This window comes from Sminthopsis crassicaudata, chromosome 2 (assembly GCF_048593235.1).
Source record: "Sminthopsis crassicaudata isolate SCR6 chromosome 2, ASM4859323v1, whole genome shotgun sequence".
Lineage (NCBI taxonomy): Eukaryota > Metazoa > Chordata > Mammalia > Dasyuromorphia > Dasyuridae > Sminthopsis > Sminthopsis crassicaudata.
The window spans coordinates 599,913,083-599,939,493 of record NC_133618.1 but is presented as its reverse complement, the minus strand read 5'-3'; the positions used below and the strand labels follow the sequence as shown (position 1 = coordinate 599,939,493).

The 26,411-nt window shown below is 36.6% G+C and overlaps 1 protein-coding gene across 1 annotated transcript in view; it reads right to left on the bottom strand.

The window, feature by feature from the left end:
- The window catches only part of HTRA1 (HtrA serine peptidase 1), a 74,581-nt gene that overhangs the window by 19,852 nt on the left and 28,318 nt on the right, over positions 1 to 26,411 (bottom strand). The window contains exons 2-3 of the mRNA XM_074284943.1: positions 20,748 to 20,847; positions 19,942 to 20,146 (exon numbers count right to left, since the gene is read on the bottom strand). Coding sequence (XP_074141044.1) covers positions 19,942 to 20,146; positions 20,748 to 20,847 — 305 coding nt within the window. The remainder of the gene's footprint in view (positions 1 to 19,941; positions 20,147 to 20,747; positions 20,848 to 26,411) is intronic.

The following is a 26,411-nucleotide window of genomic DNA, read 5'->3' as shown; positions in this document are numbered from 1 at the left end:
ATCAATGAAGGAAAATCGGCCTGGGATTCTAATTATGAAAGGCAGTTGGGAAAGTCAGCAGTTAGAAATCTGACTGATCATATGAAATAATCTTAAGAATTCACTTGGCTTATCTATTACCATGATCAGGAAGTCAGAGAAGTTGATTGATATAGTAAAGCAATAGCTGCTTCCAACAGCTATAACAAAGAAAGGTACCACTCTGTTCTTCAACAGATAAAAGCAGGAAGAATCCAAGCTTCTTGGCTGTCATTTATGCTAGTTCATTTAAACCATAGTTCAGCTCCACATTTTGGAAACAGGGAAAGCAAGAATTAAGGCAGATTAGACAAGTTTGGATACTTAGAAATCTTCCCCCTATAATCTTAGATTGTGTGCCCCCCTAGAAAAATGCAATGCTTTTCTATAACCAACTTTAATTTCTGGTTGCCTTAATCCACTGAAGAAGAAAATGACAAATCACTCCAGTATCTTGGGCAAGAAAACCCCATGAATAGTTGAGGTCATGAAGAGTCAGATATGGCTGAATGACTGAACAATGACAGAAATAAGCCACTTAGGATCTTGGGGACAGAAGACATCAAAGGCTAGGCAATAAAGATCTTCTGTCTCCTTGACAACTCCTTCATGGTCTCTTTTCCTCATTTTCTTAGGCTTACCTGTGTCACTGTCAAGGGATCTTATCCTGACAATATCCTCATTCTCTTTATCCACCAAATGAAAACAATGAACATAGGAGCAGTTAGGTGGTACAGTGGATAGAGCACCATCCCTGAAGTCAGGAGGACCTGAGTTCCAATCTGATCTCAGACACTTAACACTTCCTAGCTGTGTGACCCTGGGCAAGTCACTTAACCCCAATTGCCTCAGGAAAAAAAAAATGAACATAATTCTCTCTACCGCAGATTGTTGTGAGAATAAGATGAAATAGCATGAAGTTATTCTGAAAGTTTAAAGGGGATGCAAGCACCATGTATTATTTCAAATTTAAAATTTTCAATACCTTGACTCCTTTAGAACCAACTATAGATGCTGGCCATACCAGCAAGAAGTACTTGAAAATATTCTTCAGACTTAGAAGACCAGCCAATTGGAGCCATGTGCAGCTGATGCAAAAAAGTGTTAATTGGGAGAAGGTGAGAATTTGCAGGCTGTGGGTTGAATCAAAGGCTCTGGAGAGGCCTGGGTATGCAAACATAGACTGGGAGCCTAGAAAGAAAATCTCTAAGGCTACAGACTTTCTGAAAGGCAGATTCCACCAAATCCTCTCAAAGAAAGAAATCCCATGGTTGAAGCCTCCTTTCTCCATTTGGATCTCAAGTTCCTTCAAAGCCAAGGATTTGGTTTTTGTTTTTCTTTCTTTCTTTGACCCTTGATACTGTGCCAAAAAAGTAGTGAGTTATTAAGCTTCATAAGACTCTTTGGTAGCTTCCAAGCAGTCAGCAAAGAAGAACAAGCAGATCTATCATATGAATGGATCCCATGGGCTTTTCTTAAAAGCTAAGCTCTTAGTCCAGTGATAGACTGACCAGACATCTTATAGAAGGGATTCTTGGTCAGATACAGATTAGACAAGGGGGCCTCTGAATCGCTCCAAAATCTAAAACTCTATGATCCTGTGAATGTTACGGTGGCCAAGGATTTAAACTGGCAAGGTCAGCCTGCTTCAGCCCTGAGCCAGAGCTGGTTGTGATTCAAAAAAACCACAAAGTTGAAAGATGTACCTAGTGGCTTAGAGGAAGCTGTGAAGGCTTCGCTTCCTAATCCTTGGTTGGTCCAAGTTGTGACTATGTTCTAAAACAGGGACTGGATGCCTTTAGCAGCCTACGAACCCCTTCTCAGAATAATGGTTTTAAATATATAAAATAAAGCAGGATTACAAAGGAAACCAAATATATTAAAAGTTATCATTTGTTTGAAGTTTACAGACCCCAGATTAAGAACTCTTGTAATTTAAAGTCTCAGAACTTGGGGTTGACCTAAAAAAGAGAGTAGGGAAATGAGATTATAAAGAAAACTTGTGGCTAAAAATAAAGGACAGAAGAACCAAGATGTGAATTTATATATAAGAAACACCAACACAAAACTAACTATTGTCCAGAGACAACACATTTTTAATGAATATATTTGGCAGTAAACAACTAAGAAGAACGAATGAGTACTATTTGATGAGTCTGGACTCACACATTTAATGTGGATGCAGAGAGAGTAAAAGCTGATATGTGTTCAGATCCTATGGGGGATTTGGACCATGCGCACACCAAAAATCTATTCTCCATAGCTTTCAAACTGAAGTAAGACTCAACAGAATAATTAAATTTAAGTTTACTCTAAGAGTAGGAGAGAGGCAGCATGGTTCCAAAGAACAAAGTGGCTAGTCAGGAAGACCTGGGTATATTCTGATATATACGGTCTTTGTGGTTCCAGGCAAGTCTACCTTCTCAGCCTACTAGGCAGTTCTTTAAGAATATAAATTGCAATGAAAGTGCCAACCTGCATTAGTAGAGGGAATTTAATTCCTCATCCAGAAAATTCTCAAATCAATAAAATCACAAATCCAATACCTCCTATCCCTTACTCTAAGATACACAGCCATCTCATAAGGCAAGAGGTAGGAAGAACTGGTGAAGAGTAACCGAAACATAAAAATATAATAATAGTCTTTAATTTTGGAGGAAATTGGTGGAAAAATGGGAATCAAGAACACTGAATTTGCAGCCTAGTTCTGTCAATTCCTAGCTCCAAGTCCTTGGATAAGTCTTTCAATCTAAGCCAGCAAGGATATTGAACTAGATAATCTGTAAAGATCTCTCCTAACTCTATAGATGTATGCGTGTATGATCCTAGCTCAAAGGACTTTATCCTTTCCAATTACTAAACAAACCTTTCAGAGAATATTTTAACTGGATTTGTTCACTTTAGCACAATATAACAAATTATGTGTCAAGGACCTTATCTAAATGTAATTTAAGTAGGATCAAAAGTCTTCTCAAAGTAACACATTGTTTTTGTACAATTCTCCAAACACAGTAAGATCCCTAGCAACTTCTGAAGCCTCAAGAGAGAGGAAGAGATTGCCCAAAATCCAGCAGCACTGGCTAAAACAATAAATCCACTGAAATGACCACACAATGCAATGTACTAATCAGTATTTCAACTCCTATGGAGGTGGATAATTTTTAGAGAATTCAATTTACTCTAACTCCTATGTGCCCTCACTATCACCCTTTATGGTACCTTTCTTCGGTAACTTCCATTGCTACAGTTCTAAAGAAAGAAGAAGAAATGTGAAAATGAGTAAACCAATGGCCAAAGAGGAAAACTGGCAATGTCTTCCTTCACTAATTGAAGTCACTTTTTTCCCTGTCCACTGAAAAATACTAAATGCTCCTATGTTACCAAAAAAAAAATCTTGATGTTGCTGAATTTGCATTTGGCCACTGGAGGAGGAGGCAACCAGTCCAGCTGTTGGCCGGCACCCTACATTTTCATTGTGCCGAGTTTTCCAGCTGGGTCCTATGCTGGTTAACATTTGCTTCAAAGGCTAAAGTTACACAAGTTGGCTGCAGTTTATCTGTGTGACTCAATATGTCTTCTGGAAATAGTTATGCTAGCCTTTGATTTTCTTTAAATTAAAAAAAAAATTAAAGTAAGTGCCTATATACACAGACAAAATAAGATAGCCATGTTGTGCACACATGCCTTAGAAAAGTTTTTTGTGTTGTTTTATTTTTTAATGAGTGCTAAAGGAAAAAATTCTGCCTGCCTGAAACTGACCCTCAATTCACAAACTACAAGCTCTAGCAATACTTACCTCCTCCTTAAATTTCTAGAAGAAATGCTTACAGGCGTATTAAAATGTCAAAATATGTTGGTGGCGTAGGAAGAGAGAGCAGAGGAAAAAGCTTAGCGTTTGAAATTGTTCCTTAATGTTATCGTTTCAACTATAAAATGTAAATATCCCTAAATAAAATCTTAATGGCTAGCAACTGTATATATTTCATGGCATTCAGACAAGGAAAAATGTACACTTAATGAAAGCCAAAACATTTGTCTGTCACCACATATTGTGCTTTCAGTTCCTTTCCTTTTATCAATGTGATGCTATAGTCACAAAGCATCGGGGCTGGAAGGGACTTCTGAAGTCTAGTATATCTAGTATATGAGCAAGAATGTCCTTGACAAAGATCTAGCAAATCATCATCTCACCACTACCTGAAAAGTTCCAGTGAAGACGACCTTTCCCCTTCTAAAACGCTTCATCTTCCTCCTTTTGGATGGTTCTAACTGTCAGGAAGTTTTTCCTTAGGGTCAAACTGAAATCTGTCCATCTGCAATTCTTCTAATTTTGCCCTCTGAGATGAATCAAAATAAGTGAGATCCTTTTTTCTACAAGACAGCCCTTTAAATGCTTGAAGGCAGATATCATGCCTTCCTTTTAAATCTTTTCTTCTTCAGACTAAACATCGTCACTGAGACATCTTGTCAGATTAAACATCTTTTTTTGGCCTCAGAGAAAAAAGAGGAAGATAGGAGGGGGCAAAAAGAAAAAAAGGGAAGGAAGAGACAGAGAGAAAGACAGACAAAGATAGAGAGATTGTGAGGGAGAGTAAGGGAGAATGATGTGAGTGAAAGGGAGAATGTGAGAGGAAAGGGGAATTCAAAATTACAAGAAGCTAAAGCCAATTTAATGTTTGAAGTAAGTTCCAGCATCAATATGGGGAATTCTACCCTGGCAGTGAGGGTAGAGAGGAATCAAACTTTCTAAGCAGGAAAGAAGGAAAGGGAACAATCCAGATTGAAAACAGAGCAGGTCAAATCTCATCTGCCAATCAGTAGTAGGGCCAGCCCAAAAGTTGGTCACTTTTCTTCAACCTGGATCAGATAGGAGACCCACTCTCCCTGATCCACCTCCAAAAAAGAATCATGCACAAAGAATGAGAAACAGTAGTTGAGATCTGAACCCATAGTGGACTGCCAAGAAATTGAAACAAAAGCCAGGGACTGATACAGAAAGGGGACCTGATATCAACAATCCCTCCCAGATCCACAAGTAATATTCAGAATACAGAGAGGATCAAAAATGATTTACTTACTTAACCCATTCAGAAGTGCTAAAGGGTATTTTATAAAACTTCAAACTAAGAACTAGGCTAAAAATGACATCAGAAGAAAAATAGTTTTGGCATATAAGGACTACAAGGATGACAAATTGAAAAAATAAAAAGTGAAAAAATAAAAAGTGAAATGAGAATTGAAAAAAAGAAAATTGAAAGTAGAAAAAACAGCTCTTAAAAGACATAGGAAACCTTGCCCAAATAATAATCTCCCTGAAAAAATAGAATGACACAAGTAGAAATCAATGATTTTATGAGAAAATGAAAAAAAAATGAGAATGAAGTAAAAAGCTTGAGAGAAAAGATATAAATGTCTATTATAAGAAAAACTAGAGTAGTTTCTAAAGATGGAAAGATGATAATTTAAAAATCTTTGGACTTTTTGAAAATCGTGATCAAATATCATATTTCAAAAAATCATAATAAAACTCCTCAGATCTATTGCAAAAGAAGTGAAGGATCTGAATGGAAAAGTTAAATAAGATCAATTTCTGGCAATAAATAAATGAAAACCAAAAAAATATGCATGTTTCTTAGCTATTTATGGCATTTTTATAAAAACATCGTTCTAGATCAACTATCCTATAAATCAAGAGTTTTTAACTTGTTTTATCATAGATCCACATTGACAGTCTAATGAAACCTATGCATCCCTCATCCGAATAGAGATTGTTACCTACCTTCATTTAAAAAACAACAACTAACTTTCAGGGCATCTAGAAAGCAGTGGATAGAGCACCAGTCCTGGAGTCAAGAAGACCTGAGTTCAAATCCAGCCTCAAACACTTAATACTCACTAATTGTGTGAGCCTGGACAAGTCACTTAATCCCAATAGCCTCACTCACACACCCCAAAAAAGAGTTAAAATGCAAAACAAACTAACAAAAAAAAACCTACCTAAATTTCAATTAGAGATTAGTAAAAATAAAGGTGAACAAATTTTTTCCCATACAAATTCAAAGACCTCTTGGGTATTAAGTGTTAAACACTGCATGAAGAGATGCAGGGGAGAAAGAGGAGTTCACCATTTAAAAAGAGAATAGCAATGTTCTGTCTAGAAAGAGTGTAGTATAGTGGATAGATTGCTGGACCTATCATGAGGAAAACTAAGTTCAAGTGTAGCTTCACATATTTACCATTGTATGGATGATCCTGGTCAAGTAACTTTACTGCTGTCAGCCTCAGTTTCCTTATATGTAGTATGTAATAACAGCATCTACCTCCCAGGGTATTTTATTTGATAATATATTTAAAATATACTTAATAAGTATAATATACTTAAAGCACTTAGCACAATCTCTGGCACATAATGGGTACTTAAATGCTTGATTCATTTTCTTCTCTTCCCTTCCCTCTATAAACAAAAATGAATACATTTGCATTGTAGAATAATGGAAACAGTGCTAGATTTGTGAACATTTGTTCCATGTCTGATGGTATATAAGCTTCTATTTCAGCTCAAGCGATCTAAGATCCTAAGACATAATCAGCACAAACAAGGCACCTACATATAAGAGAAAGTTGTCTTATGTTAAACCATTATTTTTTAAAACAAATGGCAGGCACGTCTATGCACATATATATATGAACATAAGTATATGCATTATCATGTAGAATAGGAAAAAAAAGACTCCTGCATTTTGGAGTCAGAACACTTAAATTCAAATTGTGGCTGTCATGGTGGCTTCCTGATTATAGATAAGTTACTCAAATTATCTGAGCCTCAGTTGTCTTATCTGTAAAATGGAACTAATAATACTTGTATTACCTGTTCCCCAGGATTATCAATAAGAAAACTCAATGTAAAACTGACAAAGTGTAAATACTATATTATCCATGACGATTAAGTCTCAAAATGTTGGCTGGAATTGGGCCAAATCAGTGGGTTTGACAAAAATGAGGGAAAGAGGGAGAGAGAAAAACTCAGTTCCACTAACTAAACACCAGTACCCAATATTATGTGAATTGCCAGTCAATTTTAACACATTATAATAATTTTTTTAATAATCCAGGGATTAATAAAGAACACTTTAATGTCTACTGAGAAGGGCTAGATTTCCTCTCATTGAGGCAGACCTCCAGTCTCATAAAGAATGTGGCATAAATCTATCACCCATTAAAGAGCAGAGACAAATTGTTCTAGTTTTTGTTTACTATGAAAAGTAACACAAAGTGATAATCCTTCATGGAAGAGGAAAAGGGATAGAAGGCATTCTGGAGGTCAGGGTCAGGGGGAGGAACACACAAATTAGGATTTTATTACAGCACAGCAATCCTACTAATCCCTTAAAACAACTTTGCCATAACCATAAATAATGCCTTATTTTTATCTTCCTGGATATTAGAAGGTATTTTAAACAGGAAAAAAATTAGGCATTACCATATTAAGGAAAAAATATGTGACCAAAGAATGTCCTTTAACAATCAACAAAGTTATTAAAATGGTGCCAAAGAACACAAAAAGGTTTCCAGTCTTGATAGTTTAGGAGAACTGTAATATTTTCACATTCCAAAAGAAAATGTATTCAGAAACCTCCCCAACATGTCTCATTAACCTAAACCTTCTGAACATATGACTTATTCAGAACAACGAAGCTGTTTGCACCTCTGCTATCTGTCTGGATTTACATTCCTAGTGAAATAATGATTTTTACCCTAAAATGCTAAGAAATTCATATTTTAATATGAATATAACTTCGTCTTCTAAAGCTCTGTAAAAGATCCAGGCCTTAAAGGAGCCGAATAACCAATGGTATCACTTATTTCCAAAGAAAAGCAGAGACAGCATGCAAAACACATGGGAGATTAAAATGAAAATGAAATGCAAGAAGAGAAGGAGAAAGAGTTGCCAAAAGGGCAAGAAATAAAACAAAACCCAAAACAAAAACAGCTAAAAGCAACTTGCTGAAAATCATCTTGTTCTACAAGAATGCCTGACCAACTCTGGAAAAGCTGGGAAACAGATCTGAATATAAATGTTTACATTATGTGTCAAATGATTTTAGAAATCTGCTTAGAAACAATTTCCCATGTGCAGCTCCCATGCTTCTTCTGAAAATAAAATTCATGAAGGAGAACTCTCTGACTGTGCTATGTGCTATTAGATGAATCACACTTAACCAAAAACTGTCTCCCAGGTTTCATTCCCATCTGTCTTCACTATTCTGTTTCTTCCAGTTAGCCTTCCCTATCTACAAACAGCTTTAGGCTGCTGAGCAAGCATACCCATCACCACCCGCTTCCCTGGGCTGGCAGGAACCAGCCACATGAGAGTAGAAAGCCTGGTGTAAGAGCAATAGCCCTCTGGGCAACAGTGTAGACTTATTCCTCATGGAAAAATCATCACCGATTTGTGTAGTTAGAAGGGATACCTATTCAGCTAATTCCTGGCCTCTGACAAAGTCATTCAGTCTCCAGTTGAAGACTTCCAAGGCTGGAATACTCACTACTCCCTAAAGCAACACTTTCCATTTATGGACAACTCTTAATTGATAGGAAGTTTTACTCTGTGGTGACCCAATATTTACCTGCCTATTGCTCTCTGTGGCCAAGCAGAACAAATCTAATTCTTTTTCCAGAATACAACTTCCTAATGTATCATCTTCACCGTCCCTCTCCAAGTGTTATTCCAGATATTTACAGTAATGGGAATTTGGGATGGTTCCATCTTGTACCTCTCTCAATGCTTAGCATATGTGTGCAACAAATACTGAATAAGTAAATGAATGGACAAATGAAAAATTAATTTTTAATGTCAAAAGAGATCCAAGAAATCTCCTAGATCATCTAGAGAATAATTCAACAAGACATGTTCAACACTATACTGACAATTACAACTACAATAACAATAACAACCATAATATTTAGAATTTGTATAGTACTCTAAAGGTTTCAAGCTACCTTAAATACTGTCTCATTTTATCCTCATAACAACTCTCCATCTTGAGTAATTATTATCATTATTCCCATTTTACAAAAGAAACTGAAGCTTAAAAAAGCTTGTTTGTGACTTTTCAAGGGTCACACCACTGGCTGAGGCTGAACTTGAACTTGGGTCTTTCTAACTCCAGGCCTAGAACTCTAGCTACTGAACACAAGTACCCCAAAGAACAATGGAAGGACTCCATTATATGTTTCCAATGATAACTTTCTCTCAAGAAGTAGTAGATGAGGCAGACATGATCAAGAAAGAATTTGACCAGAAAAGTGGAACGAATGACCAAGCCTGGCCCCAAAGAAGAAATATGAGAATGTATTTTCCCCTTTCTTTACAGAAATGCAATAATGCATACTATCCAACATTTTTTATATTTTGGTTAGTCTTGCTGAACTTTTTTCTTCTCACTATTTCTTTGTTATAAAGAATAGCTCTGTAGAAGGGGATGAGGAGGATATTTGGGAGATTTTGGTGATATAAAAATATGAGATATCCATACAAATTTAATTTAAAAGAAAAGACAAAACACTCATGTTTCACAGATGAGGGATGATAGATGGAGAACTGCAATGTTGTACTGGTATGTCATAAAACAGATTCTTGAGAGCATTTTCAGAAAGACATGGGCTAGAATCACAAAGGAAAAAAAGCTCATTGAAGTTGTAAGCTGCATTACTACAGAAAGGGGTGTCCACACCAGTGAAATCACAGAGCAGTCTAAAGCCAAAGTGTTTCCTAACCAATGAATGCACCAGAGGCTTTGGTATCTTTCAGAGAGGAGCAAGTGAAGATGATTTAAAGTCCTTAAGCATGCCTGAAACAAACATTTCCTTTATGGGAAGTTATTAGAAACCTCAAAGGCATTATAAGAAGCCAAATTTCCTTAGGATTCTCACTTTACTTAAACTCTGCAGAAGAGTTACAGAGGTTTCCCTTGTGATTATAAAGGAATGCTATCTGAAATTTCAGTGAGAGGGCCTGAATTTAACTGGTTGCCTTCTGCTATCCAGATTTTTCAAGGTAAGGGTCCAATCACTGCTGTGTCCCCATTCCCCACTTGGCTCAATCTTATTTACAAAGACTAAGGTAGTGATTACCTGGTTGTTATAATTATAAACAGAATCCTGAAAATCCTGGCTTTTAAACACATTTCTCTTTCCCCGTGCCATTTTTCAAAGGGTCAATCCCAGGGACCAGGGAACAAAGCCACTCTCACATAATCATATGTAATCTCTGGTCCATTTCACAAATATAATTTGTCTTGATAAAGTCAAAGAGTAGAGATTCCTTCATTTGCTCTCCTCTGTCTTGATTTTATTTTCTTCTTCTTTGTACTTTCTTACTCACTCCCCTTTTTCTCCCACAACTTTCAGTGTCTGGTTGAGGCAATCCACTTTGTTGCTGTCAGCAGACTCAGCAGTGAAACAGCCCTCTGAAAAAATACCACACTCCACCTTAGAATTTTCCTTTTAGCAGCCACTTCAAACAGAACTATGGATGGCACTGGAACTAGAGGGGATATAGTTTATATGCACCAAAAGAAAAATACACAAACTTCAATCCAGTTTTTTTCCAAATGCTAATCTCATCAGAGATTCTGCACCTGGGCAGAATACCCACAGGAAACTACATTACAATGTGGAACAGATGGAGCCACCCAACACCAGGAATCTTGTTGCACTTGTGGGCAAAGCCATATCCTGATCAATCCCTGGTAATAATCCAGTATGTGTGACTTCGTGTGACCAAGTGTGACCTTGAGGAAGAATTCACATCTCTGGACCTCAGTTTCCCCTTCTGAAAATCAAGGAGGTTGGAGAATATGCTATCAAGTTTAAAGTAGACCAGTTTTATGGTTTGAAATTTTTCTCTCTTCTAAAATGGATGAGTTTAGAAAGTCCAATGGAATCTTTGAGGAGGTATATGTTCCAAGGGCAAAGGGGAAGAATGTTTATTGTGCACTTGCTCCCTACCTAGAAGCAATACAACCTAATAAAAAGTGGAGCCAACAGCTAGTAAGTCTCTGAGTCAGAATAAGACGGTCCATTCTAATTATTCTAACTCAGGATTCCCAACCTGAAAGTATATATTATTCTCTTTCCTCCTTTCTATTGAGTATGAAAAGTCTGTCAAGTAGGTATGGAGGATATAAAGTAAATAACAATTTCTATTGAAATTTATTTCTGTTGTATTTCTTACATGCATATGTATGGTAAATTCTAAAACTGATTTCCTTTTATATTAAAGAGGAATACAGGAAGGTTTATCTTGTGTTCACATATGTGACAAAATCTAGAATTTATTTCTTTTAATTTTGCATAGGGGATACAGGAAGGCTTACATAAAGCCTAGAGAAACAACGAATTAAAAAAAAGATGGGGAATTCCTGCACTAAATGTTCCCTCCTATCTCCTTCAGAACCTCCCTGGCACTTCAGAATTGCATTCCTGAGTAAACAATGCTTCTCCATTCATTTGAAACACATTTCCCACCTTTTAAAATCTCTTTTAAATGGATTACCACCAAAAAAAAAAAAAAAAAAAAAAAAAAAAGGAAACTCCAGTGGGAGGCTTTGAATGAATATTAATAAACTGCTAATTCCACAAGTGGTTCCTGTTAGGCACATTTGGAAGCAAGACATATTTAAAGATGAACTTGTTTGCTCTCGAAGCTGCTGCCCATTAAAATGTTGATATGCACACCAGAAATGCTGTCTCTGCTTCCTGTAGCTCGAGTTCTCAAAGTAAAGCAAAATCTTGCTCCAGGGTCCATGTCTGCTGATGCATGACAGGGACATGTGTTTTGTATCCTGGGGCCGGACTTGGCTGCACCCTGTGAATGATGCTTCCTAGCCCAAGAGAGGCAGGTGACTCTTCTGTGACTAAAGGCGAGGAGAAGAAGCTTAAACACATCCTGTTTCCTTCCACAAGTTCAGACAGACAGCAGCAGAACATTAACCTCAAGTGTAAACAGCTTCAAAAGATAAGCTTCTTCTAATATACTTGGGCTTGGAAAAATTAATGCAGGACAAGATGGGAAAGTATACATAAATCTTCTCTAACTCAAAGCTGAGTTACTTGGAAGAGCAATGTTCCTAAGTGAACAGAGGAAAGAGCTGGAAGTGGGACTTTAATGATCCAGATCCCATCTGCAGCAAGAGATTCTCTCTAGATTGCATTAATGTTCATATGAACCCTAATTCTCCCCCATTAGACTGGGAGCTCATTGAGACCACGGGCTGTTTGGGGCCCTTCTGCGTATCTTCAGCACTCCACACAGAGTCTGGCACACTGTAGATGCATAACAAATGCTTGTTGACTGTTGACAAAATAACTGAAAGATATTTGAGTGACTGTTTCTCACACCACAGAGTATCTTTTAGAAGTGAATCTCATTATTTACCCTAAACATTTCTTTGCTAAGTGTAACCATTTATTGGGCAGCTAGGTGACAGTGAATAGAGTATCTGACCTGAAGTCAAGAAGGCTCTTCAAAAATTTGAATCTGGTCTCAGACACGTGTATGACTCTGGACAAGTCACTTAACCCAGTTTGCCTCAGTTTCCTCTTCTGTAAAATAAGCTAGAGAAGGAAGTGGCAAAACACTTCTGTATCTTTGCCAAGAAAACCCCACAAAGAGTTGAAGATGACTGACAGCAGCAGTAGCAACAGCCATTTATTAACTTTTGGGCCAACCTAAGCAATTTATCTGTTTTTGTTGTCTGTCAGATAGGATAGCCAGCAAGATCACACTCAATTCACCAAATTCCATTTAGTAGACTCCCACTCACTGTACATTAGTGCTTATATTTATCAATGGGGCTCTGAAATATAATTGATAGAGAACTGGTCTGATCACCTGCTCTCAGCCATTCTCTCAACACTATAACTTACTTGAGGTAGTGGAGGGAGAAAGTTTCATCATCTAGGAGCTCTCTTGCCAGTGAAGTCACAGAAGTCTCACTCCCTTTTAATCAAGGTGGGATTTCACTTCCCACAAAAAAAGTAAAATAATTTCAAGCCCATCAAGAAAATTCTATTAATGAAGCAAGAGAACAAAAGGAAAAATCTGGACAAGGTCTTTTTGCCCTCCTACTTCCAAACACTATCAGCAGAAAAGCAGTTTAGTCAGTGGAAAGCAGTCCTTTGTGTAGGTGCCTACAGCTCAATATCCTCTTTCATTTCCTATTCCATTTTGAAAAGCCACATTATTTTAGGCACCTTTTTTTTTTTTTACCAGAAGCACATGTCAATAGCGTGCATGCTGCTGGAATGACTAAACTTTTATGGGTAGCAAGAGGGAGGTCGGAAATAGGACATGAAGCCTCATCTGGCTAAGCTGTTCCAGTTCCTACTGAACATGTCAAGGCAAACACAGAATCAAGTTTTCACTTGGGCTTCAAACTGAAAAAAAAATCTCCCCCTACAACATATAGTGAGCAGAAGCAAAAAAGAGAAACCAGATTAGTAAAACATTGGACCTAGAAGGAACCTTTAAGGCCATTATCTTATGTCTGCTCGGTACAAACCCCATGCATGTGTATATTGTTTCCCTGACTAGACTATAAAATCCTTGAAGATAGGGATCATTTCATTTTTTTGTGTCTTTGAAACTTCAGTGCCTAGCACTTAGCATGCTTAATAAATATTTGCTTAATTGATTCTAGTTTTAACTTTTTCCCACTTGGAAATTTCCTCTACGATATTACTAGCAAGTAGTTATCAAGAGTCTACTTATAATGACTAACTACAATGTTAGATAATTCACTAAGGATACAAAAAAGCCATTTCTTAATGTTCAGAACCTATAATAAGTACAATAAAACCTATAATAAGTACAATAAAACACTGCTTGCTTCATGCATTTGGGAAGGGAGACTGAAAAAAGAATGATCTGTAACCAACCACACAGGTTAGATTTACAGGATGTGGTTAGCTTGGATGAGTAAGGCAGACCATATTTACAGCATCAATTTTTCTGGTCTTTTGGAATAAACAGTGTCTTCCTAAACAGAGTTGCTCACTCTCTAGAAATGAAATTTTAAAATAGGTATCAATAAGGATATGCAACTTCATTTGTTTTTCTAGTAATCTGATAAATCACTCCCACTTACACAATTACCATTCTAGTTCAATCCCTTGTCACCTACTGCCTAGTACTAGTTAGTGGAACAACCTCCTAACTTTTGATCTTCTTGAGCTCTCTCCCCAATATGATCCATACTTTATCCAGAGCTTCCAAATCACATAGGCCTGACCATATACTAACCTACTCAGAAATCATTACTGGTTTCTTACTTCTTCTGGGATAAAATGCAAACTCCTCAGCCAAGCATTGAAAGCTCTCCAAAATCTAGCCCTCATTTATCATTTCAAATATATTTATTATTATTCTCCTTTACACATATAAGCATTGCTAGCTGTTCCCTGAACTCAATCTACTAATTCTTGTCTCTAAACCTCAGCCCAGGATATCTCCTTATAATTGGAATACATTCCTTCATCATCTCTGCCTCTTAGAATTCCCAATTGCTTCAAGGTCTAACTTAAGGGCCACTGCCATTATTTATAGGAATTCTTTCTTGATTCCCCTCCCTGTGCTGTATCCCTTCTGAACTGACTTTGAATTTGCTTCCTGTACACATAAATGTTTTATCCTTTCCAAAAGATAAATTTCTTGACAGCAACTCTCCTTTCCTTCAATGTAACTTCAGAACCTAACTAGGCACTTAAAAATTGGCCAAATTTAATTCAGTTACTCTTGCCCAGAAGAGTAGTTTGTATGACAATATGACAGTTTCAGATTATATGACCCGAGGGGTTCTCAGCACTTAAGATAAGCTTTTGCTTATGTTTGTTTTATATGCTATTATGGAGAGAGGTAATCACAGCTACCTTAGGACACAGACCTTCTGGCAAACACTCTCATGCTTAATCTGTAAACCCACATATTCTTCCTCCTTTTTGCACAAGCACTCTCTTTTCCCACACAAGAGATTACAAGGGGCTCAAAACTGTGCCATTCAGATATATACTATCTGACATATGCTACAATATATATTAGAGCTATACTGTCTATATATAGATATATATACAATTTCCTTTTTGTGATCATAGCTTTAAAAATATGATGTATTGGGATCAATTCTGTTGCAATTATTTAGTTGTTTTAGTCATGTCCAACTCTTTATGACCTTTTTTTAGAGAGTTTTCTTGGCAGAGATACTGGAATAGTTTGCTACTTCCTTCTCCAGCTCATTTTATCGATGAGGAAACTGAAATACACAGGGCTAAGTGACTTGTCCAGGATCATGCAGCAAGTAAGTATTTGAGGTCAGATTTGAACTAAGGAAGATGAAACTTCCTGATTCCAGCCCACTGCTCTATCCACTGTGCCAACTAGTTGTTCTAGAATTGGGGCAATTGGGAACAATACTTAGGGCTGAATAGCTTCTCTGAGACATAATATCTTTGCCCCTAGAAGCCACTCTTTTCCACATGCCCATGGGTCAAGACTCACTACTAATACATTCTGAATACACAATCCAGAGCTGCACAAAGATATAAAATGCACCCCCAAATTAGACAAATTACCCAAATACACAGGTATTCAATCCCTCTCCAGCTCCCACAGTCACTCAACCCTACTCACTGCCATCCTTCTGTTCATCTAACCACTTAAACTAAACACTAACTTTTCCAACTTAAATACACTTAAACTTTGATCTTTACTTCATTACAAATACTATACATAAAGCCAGCTTCCAAGGTACACTATCAAGTGATAGGATCAAAAGCTTTTCCTAAAACTCTCATCTTGCCTAGGGATTAATTCATCAGTCTATCATCGAAATACATCCCAAGGATCTTTAACATCATCCAGCACCTGCAAAACACAATGGCTTGACCTACAGGGAAAACCTCATGCTAATATACTCCTGGGATCCATTCTAGGTGAGTGCCATAGACATTCGATCCAATTCGGTTCAACTACAGAAGAATGTTTGGCATTTAAAGCTCCTCACTGTCTGGCCCCAGCCCACCTTTCCAAAGCTTATTAAGCATGACTCCCCTTTAGTCACTCCTACATTCCAGCCCAGCTATCCCACTTACAGTTCCTCAGACATGACATTCCATCTCCCATCTCCATAGAATTACTCCCTCTTCATCCTCTGCCTCTTAGAAAGTCTAGCTTTCTGCAAAACTCAGCTAAAGTTCCATCTCCTACACTTCTTCCAGAACCCCTCAGCTGCTCATACCACATTACCCCTACTTAGATTTACTTTGTGTATGTGTGTGCGTATTTGTGTTATTTCCCCCAATAGAGTAATGGCTTCTTATCTTAAGAGTAAAGACTTTCTCCATTTTTTTTTTTTAATCTCTAGCATCTAAATCAGCACCTGGCACATATAAGTGCTTTTAAAAATGCTAATTAACTAACAACTAAGATAGATAAAGAGGTTAAAACAAAGAAGAGCTATATTTTCTCTTCTCATTAATATTGTACAAGAACATTTTTTTACATACAATATTGCAGAGACTAGCAGTGGAGATGACTGAGGTAAAAATAAAGGATAAATAATGAAATGGGGAAGAAAATAAAATATCCATTACAGAGAAGTGATGGTTTTAGGGTGCTAAATTTTATAAGTGTGCATATATACATATTTATGTACATATATGTATATATATATGCACACATACTTATAAACCCACATTTATGTATACATATATATATGTGCACATATGCATATATGTGTGTATATGTGTATATTATAAATTTGTTTATTTATTTATTAGAGCTACTTCAGGACTTTACTTTTTTTGGCTACATATTAGTGTCATGAGAAATTCAGGTTATTTTCCCCCATTAGAGGGGGAGGGAGAGAAAATAGATTTCTGTTCATTTTTTTTTTTTTTAGTAGAGAAGTAGGATGTGAAATATTGTTGGCTCTCTCAGACAAGATCAGTATCATTATTATCATTATCCCTGTAACATGTATTAGCTATTTCACTTACCTATTTATTTTGTTTTGTTATAAGAAATCTCTCGGGAAATGGGAATAATCTGTATGACAGAGTTATAATTCACTGCAGCACTTGAAGTAAAATGTTAAATATCTGCTTTCAATAAATACCATCTTCAATAACACAAAACCAAATGAACAAAGGCCAAGATTTTATTTTCCTATGATGGGGAGAAGCAGAAAATACATTAAAGCTAATCAAAACTAATCAGTGACAACTTGGTGGATACAGTATTGGCCTTAGGCAGGAAAGCTTGAATTCAAATCCAGTCTGAAATACTTTTTGTTCAGTGATTTGTAGCTAGTTTCAACTCTTCATGAGCTTATTTGGGTTTTCTAGGCAAAGATATTAAAGCGGTTCGCCATTTCCTTCTTCTGCTCATTTTAAAGATGAGGAAACTGAGGCAAACAGAATGAAGTGATTTGCCCAGAATCACACAACTAGTGTCTGATGCTAAATTTGATCTCAGGAAGCTGAATCTTCCTGACTGAGCTAGGTACTCTTATGTACTACACCACACAACTGTCTAGCATAAATCAGTTGACCCCCTTCCTCATCTTTATAATGAAGATGATCATATCATCTACCTTCCATAGTTGTTGTGAGAACTGAATGAGATATTTGAAAGCCCTCCCGTCTAACATAAATGCTACTTATTATTGTTACTACAACTTAGTGTCATCCTTTCAATCAAAAAACATTTTAAAATTCCTACTATGTGTCAGGCTCTGGGCAACACAAAGACAAATTTTAAAGCATCTCTGTTTTCAAGGATATAATATTCCATCCAGGGAGATATAACATGTAGAAAATTTAAATGATATACATCCATAATCGCCTCACTATTTATGGAACTTCACAGACAGCTTGATTTTACTAAGAGGCACCTAGGAGCTAATGCCAGATCACTAACCCACTCTAGTGGTAGGAAAGTGACAGAGTGAGTCTCTTTTTGTTTCCTTTTCTTTTCTAAAACAGGGCATAAAGTGCCCGTCTCTTGCCAATATGCTGAAACAGCAACATTTGCAAATAACAGCAGTTCACAGATATATAACCCTTTAAGGCAAATACAACAGAAAAACCCAAGATACACAATTCAACAACTTAGCTCTTCTAATGCAATACAATGATCCAAGACAATTCCACTGGATTCATGATGAAAAATGCCCGCCACATCCAAAGAAAGGACTGATGGAGTCCGAATGCAGATCAAAGTATGCCATTTTCATTTTATTTTTTTCATGGGTTTTCTTTGGTCTGTGTTTTCTTTTACAACATGACTATTATGAAAATATGTTTTGCATGATTGCACACATGTAACCTATATCAAATGGTTTGCTGTCTCAAGGAGAAAAAGAAGGAGGAAGAAAATCTGGAACTTGGATGTTTAAAAATTGTTTTTACAAACAACTGGGAAAAAATAATTTTAAAAAAATACACAACTCAAGTAGGATTTTACTTCTTGAACAAACACAGCCCATGATGTCATTTCTAGAAACAAATGTTTCCAATGCCAATTTTTTTCTAGGTAAGGACTAAAAAAGCCTTGAATGTTTAGACACCAATGATGACAGATCCAGGTTAAGTATCAATGCAAGTAGCAAAAGAGTACTCTCAAATGCCAGTTTAAACATTAGCTGTGTGATCTTGGGCAAGTCACTTAACCTGTTTTCTCAAATATAAAACAGAAAGAATAATAATAATAGTTATGCTCATAGAGCCTCAAAGCAGAATACTTTTTGGTTATGAACTTCTTGGTCCTTCATTTACTATAACTGTGACTTTAAATATTTGGAAATATAGCAGCATAATTTTGTACCAATGTTTTGATGTATTATAACAAAATCACATGCAATAAAAGTATAGGGGACCTCTCCAAGAAAAGAATTACAAGCAATATACCAGGGGAGGAAAAAATCTAAAACAAAAAACTGTTATGATGATTATATGAGATAATATTTGTAAAATACTCAACACAGTAAACATCATATAAATGCTAGCTATTATTGTATCTAATTTCTAAATTGATATAGAACCTAGACCACCACCACTATGATTGCTTAAAGACTCTTACAGCACATACTTTCTCTGAAGGCACAAACATGCCATAGAGTCATGACCTGATAGAATTTGGAAGGCAAGCCAGTACAAACCTCTCATTCTACAGATGAGGAAATTGAATTTTAAGGAGACTAAGTTCACTATGAAACAGTGGAAGACCTAGAATTAAGGATCTAGATCTCCTGATTGATATGCCTTTCCAGTACCACCTTAATATGGACTCTACCAATTCAAAATTGGTGTCCTTCAAGACAGGGGCAGACTAACATCAACATCTGCCTTTCAAGGGGAAAATGTCAATCAACATTAAAATTACATGGGGATTGTATTACAATAAAAATAATGATGATGATAGATGGCATTCATGTAGCACAATTTCAGAGCTAGTTGTATGTAACTATGTCATTCCAATGTAGGTAAACTAATAAAGCATAAATGGTTTTCACAAACTCCAGCTCTACTAGGGTACTATACCAACAACTCACTGTGATATGAAGACAATCCTGAATTCAAAAGAATTTTTGTTAGTGAATAAAAACTACTAGAGGATTTACCAGTCTGAAAAATCTTTAAAGAAAGTCTGAGAAATGGACTGAGTCTGTTACCCAACAAGCAAACTACCAAAGCCAATTAACCAGTAAAGTGATGAATTTCTTGAGCGTAGAGTCCCATTAAACAATTTATATAAAATTGTGAAAACGGATGCTGTGAGAGAGAACCAGTAATCTACTTGTACAAACCTCTTCACTCCTTATATTTCAATAGAAAGGTATTATGTGCCAGAGATAGCAGACTCACCTGGTAGTCAATTTTAATTAACGCAATGTCTGCCTTTTCATCAACATCTTTGATTTTGGCTTCATAGGTAGCCCCATTCTTCAACTCCACTTTAACCCGATGCTTATTGGTCACTACATGAGCATTGGTAACGATCAGGCCATCTTCAGACACAATGAATCCAGACCCACTGGCCACTGGAATTTCCCTCTTGGAAAAGGGTAGCCTGAAACACAAAACAAAGAGCTATGCCCGTACAGCCTCAAAGCAGACTAACTAACCATAAACTTCTTGGTCCTTGAACACATTTTCTATAACTGTGACTTTAAATATTTGGAAATATAGCAGCATAATTTTATACCAGTGTTTTAATGTGTTAAAACAAAATCCCATGCAACAGAAGTATAGGGGACCTCTCCAGGGCAAGAATGATTAGCAATTTATCAGAGAAAAATATCTAGGACAATAGGTTTTTTTAGACAAATCACATAGGAAAGCTTCCTAAATGAAAAGCCTTTATCTGTCCTTCTTTAAGGATATTTTGTGTGTGTGTGTGTGTGTGTATGTATACATATGTATGTATGTGTGTGTGTGTATATATATATATACACACATATACATAAGTATATATTTGTGTGTATACATATATGTATAGATATGTATATATGTCTATATGGGTGTCTGTGTGTCTTTGTGTGTATTTAATAATAATTAAAATATCTTGCTCATCTCAAAAGTAATTGAACTACAGCATTCTCTTAACTGAAGTGTGTGTGTATTGAGTGGAAAACCCCTGTGGAAATACAAAAATGCAATGCTCGCTATACTTGCGAAATAATTCGATGTGAACCACGGCGGGAGCAATCTTCTCCACAACATCTGCGATAAAGTTGTATTTATGGCGCAAGCTGTTGGGATCTTCCTGCCCTGGAAACAGAAATGGAAAGAGACACATAAAAAAAAATCTTCATTTTAACTGCCCAAAGACAAGGGTTACATAAAATCAGCCAAAAATACCAGCTGAGGTCTTTGAAATTCCCAAGGAAGAAAAAAATCTTTTGTATTTCTAAGCACAATACCCTGAAAATTCTTCTCCAGGTTCTTTTCCAGCTCTCGAGGAATGAATCCTGCTCTGATATGGTAACATAATCTATTAAATTTAACTGCTATTCTTGGCTTCTTTTTTCTCTATCATTTCTCCACAAGAATGTGATGGCTGGGGTTCCCACAAATAACTGTGACCTACAATTTTGACCATCTACTACTACATCCTTATTATTTATTCTGTAACTTCAGACCTTTGTAGACTCACTTGAGCAAAATAAAATACCTTTTGTATTTTCTCATCCACTCGACTGCCAAAAAGGGATAGAAAATAAGCTAGAAATAAGCAGAAAACTAGTGAAACCAGGTGATGCTTCGGATATGGTTCCAAAGAGATGATGAATATTTTATAGAAAATAAGCAAATTGAAAGAGCTTAGTGGCACAGTGGATAGAGCACTGACCTTGGAGTCAGGAGGTCCTATGTGATCCTGAGCAAGTCATTTAACCCTGACTACTTTCAGACACACAGACAAAAAAATAAACTATTCATTCCAATATATGTGTTTGTGTACAAATATACACACAGACAAATAAGTGGTACTTTAGACAGACTGTTAAACCTGAAAAACAAAAGATTCAAACTCAAATCCAGTTTCATCCTAGATGTAGGATCCCTGCTCATTTTCTTCATCTGTAAAATGGAAATACAAAAGCATCTACCTCCCAGGGTTATTCTGATGATAAGGTGAATTTGTAATATTTACTTTTTAAGCATTAAATCATTATAATGGTAACTATTATTATTATTGTGATACTCATATATACATTTGTGTGGACACTGCTGTTCCCATTAGTTAAGTTGTTGAGCTTCAGTTTTCTCATCTATACCATCTAATATCACTCTTTCTATAATAACAAACATAATTCTTTTAAACTCCTATTACTTTGTATTTGTTATATGTCAAATCAAGTCATACATAAAAATCCTCATCTATTTGCCAATGGATTATAAGCTCCTTATGGATAGGGAATGTCTGTTTTTTGGTCTTAAATCTCCAGAGCAAACCTTTGCACTTAGTATTCGTTTGATCTAATTTAATTAGAGATGTCCAGGATTCACAGATTTAGAGTTGGAAACTGAAGCCCAATAAAGCTAAGTGACTTAGCCACAAATAGCAAATTCCAACCCCAGACCTACCATTGTTTCTACCTTCTGGATTCTATTCTTAATTCTATTATTGCCTTTAATGCCCCCCACCCCAATCTGGTCTTTGCAATAATCAAATCATTTTCACTGTGGCACCTAGAGTACCTCCATGGGCACCTTGTTCAAATAGCAGTCTTGTTCCAAAATCAATCCTTTTGCAAAAGGAAAAGGTCCCAAGTGGTACATTCAGCATATATTTTTTCAACTTTTTAAATTAATTGGTATTTTCATCTTTTTTCTCTTTTTTTGTTTTTGTTTTTGTTTCTGGAATGACTCTCAGAAGGGGAGGGGAGAAGTGCTGGGCAAAACTATGGTGATGTTAACAAAAATACATCAATAACAATGTATTTTTTAAAAAAAGAAATAGCATTGTCTTTTCTCAATTCATTGTTGTCCCTCAGACATTCTGTTTCTTCTTCATTTGATAATCTCCAAGGTTTTGAAATTGGCTCCTCTAGAAATGATTAACACATTCTGGATTCTTCTTTATCTAATTTGGACTTTACTCAATCTATTCTCTAGAATTATCACATACTGGTTACAATTGTCTCTGTACTTATCCCATCCTACCCAACCTCATCTTTTTTCTTCAACTTTCTCTAAAAGAACCCTTTAGGAAAGAAAAATAAATGCTTGTTAAATCAAGAAAAGGGCAACTATGTGGTGTAGTGGTTAGAGCAACAAGCTCTTGTGAGAAAGACATCTCCCTGAGTTCAAAGCCAGCCTCAGACACTTACTAGCTATGTTACCCTGGGTAAATCACTTGATCCTGTTTGCTTCAGTTTCTTCACATGTAAAATGAGCTGGAGAAGGAAATGGCAGATCACTCCAGTATATTTGCCCAAAAATCCTCAAATGGGGTCACAAAGAGATGAACAAGACTGAACAATAAATAAAAATCAGGAGGAAAATTAAATAAAAATCTAAAAAAAAAATCCTGAGAACCCTGAATTTTCATTTCAACATAGATACTTACCTCCCAAGGAAACTTTCAATATCATAATCACTTTTATTGGGAGAAGGCGAGAAGGGTAGGACGTTATGCTATTAGAACCCATTGCCCAGGAGTCATTACTCCTATTACTGTGCTATGAGCAGCTACTAAAAGAAATGCTGGAATACCTACAAACCTCTGGACATCTGGGAATGCTGCTGAGTCATCCCAGCTGCACATCAGTAGTTTCTTCCAGCAACAGAGCAACATTTGTGGGGAATTGTTTCTTCAAAGAGTCATTGTCAAAAGCTTTGCTGCTAGAGTCCACAGTATCCATCTTTCTTGCTTTGGGAGAAGAGCCATTCTCTTAGGAACCCAAGTGGTATCTCTTTTTAGTTTTAGTTTACCTTCTTATTGGCAAAACATTTCTTGCCTGACTCTATGAACAAAACATGTCTCTCACATCTGTGGCTAGTGGGGGGTAAGAAAAGGGGAGGAAAGTAGGGGGGTTGATTTTTTGTTTTACTTTTAAAAGTCACTTTTTAAAAACATATCCCACCTAAAAAATAAAACTATATGCAAAGAAAATTCTATAATAAAGCTTCAAATAATAGCATTTAAAATCAAAGTGACACTGTTTAGGCTTTTGAAGTATTTTTTCATATTAGCTGGCTTTACATTTAAAAGACCACTGAAAAATAGACAGTGAATATTATGACTCCCATTTTAAAGATCGGAAAAGAGAGACCCAGTACTGTGAGAGCTTTAATCAAAGTAATGCAAATTTCCTGATTTTTTTGTCCCCTTCTCATACCAAGATGAAATAGAAAAAGAAAGATGAATGAGCCCCAGGAAACTAGCAGTTCTACCACATTTGTTCCTTGTGGTTTCCTCTCTCTCTCTCTCTCTCTCTCTCTCTCTCTCTCTCTCTCTCTCTCTCTCTCTCTCTCTGTGTCTGTGTGTATCTGTCACTGTCTCTCTGTCTCTCTCTGTGTCTCTGTCTCTGTTTCTGTGTGTGTCTGTCTGTCACTCTGAATCTCTGTCTCTCTCTGTGTCTCTCTCTCTATGTCTGTGTGTGTGTGTCTTTCTGTGTGTGTGTATCTGTGACTGTCTCTCTGTCTCTCTCTGTGTCTCTGTCTCTGTTTCTGTGTGTGTCTGTCTGTCTCTGTCACTCTGAATCTCTGTCTCTCTCTGTGTCTCTCTCTCTATGTCTGTGTGTGTGTGTGTCTCTCTCTCTATGTCTGTCTCTCTATCTCTCTGTCTCTCTCTAATTTCCAGGTATTTCCACTTATTCCATCTGCAAGCTGTTTAGGTTCTCCTGTTGCAAGGAAATATAAATAAAGGGAATGGAAATATGCCTCTGTGTAAATAAGCTTTGGAAAACACTAAGCCAGAGAAATTTGTAAGCAGGTACATTAGATGCTTTCTTAGGCTCAGCTTCCTTGGAGAAAAGAAGGAAGGTTTAACTCCAATAAGGTCAAAGACTGCTTAAAAGCAGCCTTGGATTTTTGGAATGCTGTGTAAGGACATCTCTAACAAGCACATCCTTCCAGCATCCAAACCTTCCTGCCTGAGTAATGAGTTAAAATGCTTCAAGCTGAGATTTGTTTTTTTGTTTTTATTTTCACATTAATACTTGTAAAACTGCCATGCTAGAATCCAATATGGGGCAAAAAAAGGTGTGGGGAGGTTGTAGAATGTATAGAGTTGGAAGAGACAAAGAGATTTATTTATTCTAGTACAAACTAATAAGAAGAAAATAAGTCTAGAGTTTGTCTCCAGGTATATGTAGAGAGCTTAGTTTCAAACTGAGGGGATTCCTCAAACCCCGCTACTCCAAATCGAGTTGTCGTTGTTATTTAATTGTGTCAACTCTTAAACTCCATTTGGGGTTCTCTTAGCAAAGATACTGGAGGAATTTGCCCTTTCCTTCTCTGGCTCATTGTACAGATAAGGCAACTGAGGCAAACAGGATGAAGTAACTTGCCCAGGGTCACACAGCTAAGAAGTATCTGAGATTGGATTTGAACTGGAGTCTTCCTGACTCCGCATTCTATCCAGTCCTAAACCACCTAACTGTTGTAGCCAAATCCATTTAATTAACTCCAACAAGGAAACATAGCCCTAATTGGAAAGGCAGTATGGTCTCTCCAGTCTTAGCCAAGCTCTGCCCCTAATTCCCTAAGAAAGTCACTAAGCCAAAATATGGTTCTCATTTTCCTCATCTGTAAACCATGGACCTGATGATCTAAGGTTAAAAAAAGTCCAACATCCTAAGATTCTACTCCTGTGTTTATCCTCCACTTCATCTCCCTACAGGAGATGGGGCATGCACATACTGTTAAATGTTAAACCACCAGGTCTGGCAGGATTGGAGGGGGGAGGACCATAACCAAAACATACTTTTAAGTTTAATGTGAATTTCGAGTATTTTCCTCCATCACTTTTTAAGTCTAGACAATCCCAAAAAATCCAATAAATCAAGATGGGATTTGAAGCATTTAATGATTTATGAGACACAAATGCTTACAGTGAAAATTTAACAATCAGTTCTCGAGAACCTATTCAAACTGGATCAGTACATTTCTGGTGTGATTCAATATTGGACATGACAATATTAAATTGTTACAGAAAGAAACAACAATGGGACAGAACAGGAAGTCTAAATGATAAAATTTTCAAAGGCCCAATTAAAGATTAAAAAAAAACACTAAATATGGTAGTTGAAAAACATTAGCAGAGGCATTATCAAGCAGATGATAAAGTTTACTAATATTTCAGGGCCAAACAAAATTAACAGTAATATACTAGACCAAAGAAGTTTGACCTACTTTAAAATCATTTGGAATGATGAGGAAAAGGTTTTGGGAAAATGATTTTGTTCAGTACTTCATAACTACTCTAGTCAAAACATGTGTGTGTTTTAAGGGTGGGATTAAAACCAACACCCTATTTGAGCTCAGAAAATACATATTAATCAATCAAATTATGTTAAATTAAATGTGAAAAAAATCTTTTTAAAGCCATTGGAAGAAGATAAATAAAGACAGAAGTCTAAATTCCAACAAGCTAGAGAATTTAGGTGTTTCTTCTGGATCCAGTGTGGCATTTAATTCCATGGAGTTAGCTAGAAGGAGAAGGAATGCCATAAATTAGGGCATGTGACTTCCAGCACACCTTTGAGGAACAAAAGTAGGACTGAGATGTCAGAGAAGGGAGACATCAAAGAGTATCACTGACTCCACCAGAATATCCTCTAAGAAGACCAAGGCTAGGATCCAAGAAAACATCTCCTTTCTCCTCA